The following is a 6,124-nucleotide window of genomic DNA, read 5'->3' on the forward strand; positions in this document are numbered from 1 at the left end:
TTCCATGTAGCCTTACACGCCATCACAAACCTCCCATGGAGTCACCAGAAGACCTGACTTCTTACTGCTCTCCCATAAAGAGTCTCTGTCACCTATGTACTCATTCCTCCTACAAAGGAGACGTCGTCACCAATGACAACCCTGTCAGTATACCAGACACGGGCACCCCCATGCTCCCTTCCCCCCAGTCGCACCTCAAACCGGCTCTTGCTGACCCCGTTCATCTCTCTCCTCCTGGAGGTGGCCGTTCTTCTCCCCCTCTATGTCCTGATCTCACCGAGTCACACAGTGCCGACGGTCCCTCCGCTGCTGCCGGTTGAGCCGGACTCGGGTGACAGCGCCCGTCCGCCGACAAGTACCCCAGATCCTCTCCAGTCTATGAGGCCTTTAACTTTAGCCCAAAACAATAACACCCGCACCTGCCAGCATTGACGTCTGTGATTGGACGCTGGAAGGAGATGGGGAGGAGCTCGGCAGCTGACAGCTGATCGGAGCCGCGGGGACTGACTGGGCACCGGCATCTGGCCTACAAGACCGGGATGTGTGCCCGGTTATCCCGGACCTGAGCGGCTTCAGTCTACGTGCCCGGGCTCCCAGAGACGGGGCTGGCGGTATGTGCCGAGCTGGGAAGATGGGCTGACTTTACCATGACAAACGTCACAAAGGGCCCAGCCAGCGATTTAAAGGGACACAGCGCCGCTGACGTCATACGTCCTAAAATGGGCATGTGGCTGCCGGTCAGAGTGCAGCCATGTTAAAGCTGAACGCTGATATAAGAAAATCTCTAAATTCAAGGAGCATGTGTATTCTTACTTCAATCTTGGTGTGTTTGATGTATTCCAGATCTGAGCTGTGATCCAATGTGAAACTATTTTTTTTTTTTCATTTTTTGTATCTGCTCTTATAGACTTAGGTTCCATTCTCACCTGAGCGGCTCTCCGCGCATTACTCATTCGGCTGTACGGCTACGCGCGGAGCCGCTCTAAACACACAAAAAAATGCACTTCAATGTGCATCGTTCACAATCTTGCGGGGACCGCGTGGCCCCCAAAATAGTGCAAGTGTGATAATCCGGCGGATTCCACACGTTTGCGACTATTTAATAGCGGCAAACAAGCGGCATCTGCGCCGATAGAAAAGCATTTGCGTTTTCGGCCCGCACAGTCTTCGCGCGTGGGGAACCGCAAATGCTATGTGTGAATGCAGCCCAAAGGGGGTCACACACTGCTCAAGTCCAGCTAACGCTGCCAACATTTGAGCAGTGTGTGACCCCATCAGTGCCACTCCGTTCAGCAAAAATCAATCGACTTTTTTTGAGGCATCCAGTTTGAGGGCCCTGTCACACCATCAAGAATGCGTTCAAGTGTGTTGGGCCTCTGGAACGCAACCCGGCCGGCTCACTTTGTTATGGGGCGGAAGGGGGCGTGGCATTGAACTCAATGGCACTGCAGCCATGCCCCACCCACAATGCGATCGCCGGCACCCGAACGCGTGGCACATTATTGCCTGCATTCCGGTCCAGTGCAATCTGCAAAAAAATGCTGCATGCACTATTTTTTGCAGATCTAACTGGACCGGAACGCAGGCACTAATGTGCCACACGTTCTGATGCCGGGGATCGCACCGCAGGTGGGGGGGCGTGGCTGCGGTGTCATTGAGTTCAATGCACCATCACACCCCCTCATACCCAAAAACAAAGTGAGCCGGCCGGGTTGTGTTCCAGTCACCGCAGCCAATCGGATGCACTCACTGTTCATGTATCTGACATGAACAGTGACATGAGCATGAGCTAGTGCCAGGTGTGACATGAGCTAGTGCCAGGTGTGAGAATACAAAAGCCCAGCAGGGATTCCTTCATCCATGATCTTTAGCATTTTTTCTCATTCAGCATGTGCCTCATCAAATACTTAATGTCTTATTCTTTCTGGTCTGGAACGCACTGGACTGCACCATGGTGTGAACTAGAGCCCAAAATACTATTGGAATACATGGGATGTGTTTTTGATGCGTTCTGGAACTGCTTTGCTCCGCACTTGGTGTGAACTAGCCCTGAAGGTGGTTTGGGGCGGTAACATTACCACTTGCAAAAAGGTTTTCTTCAGAGAGATGTTGAATGCAGAAGTGCTGCTGCTCTTACGCTCGCATTATTGGGGCAGCAGCCCATGTGTAAAGTTAAATAGGGAATCATTGCTGACCATTCCTGTTGAAATGCGAGACCCCTGCCTGTCATACTGATGCATTGGGCTTAGACCTTTTGAGCTGATGACCCAGAACAAGTATACAGATAAGGAATGCTGATGCTCATTTCTACTTTATATAGTCATGGTCTGTGGCTCAATGTATTGGTGATGTGCCCAAATGACATTTTTAGACCAATGGTCGAAATAACAAATATTTTTTATTTTTATAATTTTTTTACTTTACTGTTGGGGGCTCTGGGAAAATCAGGGGACTGATATTTCCCTTTTGAAACATAAAAAGAGATTGAGAACACCGCGTCCTCAATCTCTTTTTCTGTTATGAATGAACACGAAACCTCTATGCTGAGTGCTCCTGTCCATTAATAAACTGTACTATGTCCACAATCATAAATGAACAGGAAGTGATGTAGAGCACTTCCGGTTCCTTTATAACTGGGGACAGTAAGCATACTATGTCCTCAGAAATTTACAAACACTCAGTGATCAGTTACAAACACTCTGCTGCTCCACCTGTCACAGGAGGCCGAGCTCTCCTCCGGCAGCTCCCTGCTCGGCCTCCTGACAGCTTCTCTCCTCCCCGCTAGGCGCTAGATCGGCTCTGTGTCCCCTCCAATCTCAGCTGCCTCTGTCAATACAGAGGGGACATAGACCGGCACCCAGCAGGGTAAAGCTAGGGATGCACTGCATTTTGGTACATAGTGCAATTTTGGGGTGAAATGTTTCGGCAGCCCAAATTTCGGTGCATCCCTACAACGTATGATATAAGTACCACTGAAGCTGATGAAGCACAAATCATACTTCACCAGTTTCTTCTCCGGTCACTGAAAGCATAAAACCGGAATTTACAAAATTCTCATCGCTTCCGGATTCAGTAATCAGAGGGGAGAGCAGACACTGGAAGTATGCTGATCTCCCTCCAGTGCATGTCCGTTGGGTGACAAGCACTGGCTTGTCACCCAACAGAGGCTGGGATAGCGGTAGGGCAGCACCCTTTCAGCAGCATACATGTGATCAGACATCTCTATGTAAAGTGCTTAAAGGAGAACTATGGGGTTAGGGCTTTTCCCTATAGTTCTCCTTAGGGTAACTTGAGGACACAAACTAGCGTCCTCCCGTCACCCTAAGCTCAGCTATAGCTCGCGGTATACTGAGACGCCGCAGCTGAAGCGGTTCCGGGCAGAGATCTGTGACAGGATCGAGAAGTGAGCGAATGCCGGTATGTGTTCGCTCACTTCCCGATCTACTGAGCCGACCTGTGACAGTCTCATTGTCACAGGTCGGCTAGAAATATGAGGTGAGTGAAAAGCACTCAACTCATAGTTCTCCTTTAAAGCAGTTTGCAAATCACTATGCCATTGGCATGCAAAAATGATAGCATGAATCTGTGGCTCTGTTTTGCAACCAAGGTGACAGAATGAGTTCTGCCTGATTATGTAGCAAAATAGTGGCTGCCTCTTTTCTCTCAACTGTAATGCAACAGCAGAAACTGCAATTTTAAAGGCAATATTTATAAATGTTCCCCACAGGGCTTTAACCCCTTCATGACTGAGCTTTTTTTTCAGTTTCTGTTCGTTAATGATTGAAGCACTTTTTACATTTTTGCTGTGTGATTCTTCCAAGGCAGTAATATACTTTCCAATATGCATCCACACATATTACATATGGTTTTTTAGAGGACAGGTAGGCAGGGGCGTCCCGAGGCCGGGTGTCATTGCGCATGCGTGGCCGTCTGATTGACGCCTGTCGGCAGCCATCTTGGTGATGGACGCCGGCAGAGAGAGGAGGGGACGTTCACCCAGCAAGATGAGGTATGCCGCCGGGTACCCTCCTCTCTCCTGACACTGTCGGGCTCTCGGTCCACTACCGAGTGCCCAACTTTTTAGAAGGGGTGACACCAAAATGACTGTCATTTTGGTGCCATCCCTGCAATGGTGTCACCCAGGTGCGGGCCGCACCTCCCACACCCCCCCTTGTGAGGCCACTGCATGTAGGGCTATATATGTATATCATGTGTGTGCCTAATGCCTCACTTAGTACAAGTACAATATTTTTTTAAATCAGGTGAAAAAACATAAATAAAACACTTGTTCCCCAGTTTTGATTATAATTTTTTTAGAAAAATAGACAGCTAAAAAAATGCATAAAAAGTAAATTAATTTATTTGTCCTTTATTTGGATACACCTCACATCCCTAGGATTTCAGACATTTTTCTGTACTTCTTCTGTACTTCTCCTGGCATACAATGTCGCTGTCACACTTAGAGCCCGTTCACATTGAGCGGTTCGCAAATCGCGCGTTTGTCGCACGATTTGCATTTTGCGCGATATCGTGCGATTTGTCGCGCGATATCGCGCAAATGCTTGCATTGAGCAAGCTTGAATCGCGGCTAAATCCGCTCCAAAAAGGGTCCTGCTGTAGCGACACACGACCCGCGACAGCAGGACCCTTTGCCCCATTGATAAGCATTGGAGAGCGATATCGCGGGAATTACCGCGCGATAAATCGCTCAATGTGAACGGGGTCTAAGTGACAGCCACATACTGACTTACCTGTCGCCAGATCGCTTCTGCGTCCCGAAGAAGGGCCCCCCCACCGAATTTTGCATGCTTATAAGCAGGGCCCTCCCTGTAATGAGCCTCGGATGGCAATTCTTTAGGTCACATGGGGGGCGGCCACTCTGCTGCCCCCTTTACAGCCAGAGGGTCCAAGGTTGCCAAGAGCCAGATGGGGAGATGTGTAAGGGATGCTCTGGCCGGCATCCAGCCCACCTTCTGGTTGCCCCTGCTTATAAGTATGCACATGTAAGCAGTGGTGTACCTGGGTGGAGGCAGTCCCTTATGACTGCACCCCCCAACCTTGCCAAATGCACTTTGCCACATTATCTGTGGTTCTGCATTGCCCCCTACCTCAAATAATAGGTAACACAGAGCTAAGGAGGAGCCAAGGGGAAACTTAGGAGGGCTTTCCTCCCTCTGGTATGATAAGTGATCTAATGAAAGGGGGGGTTGATAATAGGGGCAGGGTTTGTTGGGAGAGAGGTTTTTGTTTTTTTTTTGCTGGTGGGGGCTATATTGGAGGTATGGGGGTTTTGCTGATGGAGGTTTTCTTCCTGCAGTTTTGTTTGTGGGTACAGAAGGGGGTGATAGTCAGATTTATGCAAGGGGGGAGAGAAAATTAATATTTTGACCCCATAGTGTCACAATTGCCCATTTGTTTACATATAGTCACAATTGCCAGTTTGTTGCTCCCATATAACCACATTTGTTGACTGCATATTATTACGTTTGTGCATTTGTTACCCATATATTGTTACAATTGGCTGTTTTCTGCCCCCATAATGTATGGTTGCCTATTTACTGTCTGCATGTTGTAACATTTGAGTGACTGTAACCTGTGTATTGCATACAAAAGCACACCACTATTACCCATATGTTTCTCCACAATGCACTTGGTGCGCCGCTATCAAAACATTGGATTTTATTCAGCATGCAGGTAATTTCCTCTTCTTTTGCCCTGGCACCTCTATTAACCCTTTCACTGCCAAGGCATTTTTTTGCACACGTTATAATCCACATTTTAGGCCTAAAAAAAATATTTAACCCCCCAAAAAACGTTTAAAAAATAAAGTTTCAAAGGAGCAGTGATTTTAACATCACTTAAAGGGTAACAATAAACATGAAAAATTCCTTTCAATATTGTACCTGGGGGGTTCCCTTAAACTGCCTGTAAAGTGGCACATTTGTAAGATGTATAGAACCTGCTGCAGCAAAACTGACATTTCCAAAGAAAAAAAATTACATTTATTTTTTTAAAGCATGCGGTTCTCCCTCCCAAAAATGGGGGTGGGGATGTGGGGTCCCCCTAAAATTCCCAACCAGACCCTTGATCCGAGCACAGGCCTGGCAAGAAAGGGGGGGGGGGG

The 6,124-nt window shown here is 48.2% G+C and overlaps 1 protein-coding gene across 2 annotated transcripts in view; it reads right to left on the reverse strand.

Moving 5' to 3' along the window:
* The window catches only part of FBXL20 (F-box and leucine rich repeat protein 20), a 60,747-nt gene extending 60,185 nt beyond the window's left edge, over nt 1-562 (reverse strand). Inside the window, exon 1 of one of the 2 annotated variants that reach the window (XM_018560153.1) lies at nt 195-562. In XM_018560153.1, the coding sequence (XP_018415655.1) occupies nt 195-224 (30 nt within the window). In that variant the 5' untranslated portion in view covers nt 225-562. The remainder of the gene's footprint in view (nt 1-194) is intronic. The other variant, XM_018560154.1, reaches the window with a different exon arrangement.
* Between the last annotated feature and the right edge of the window lie 5,562 nt (nt 563-6,124).

Source organism: Nanorana parkeri, unplaced genomic scaffold, assembly GCF_000935625.1.
Source record: "Nanorana parkeri isolate BGI_ZX_2015 unplaced genomic scaffold, ASM93562v1 scaffold435, whole genome shotgun sequence".
In the NCBI taxonomy this organism is placed as follows: domain Eukaryota; kingdom Metazoa; phylum Chordata; class Amphibia; order Anura; family Dicroglossidae; genus Nanorana; species Nanorana parkeri.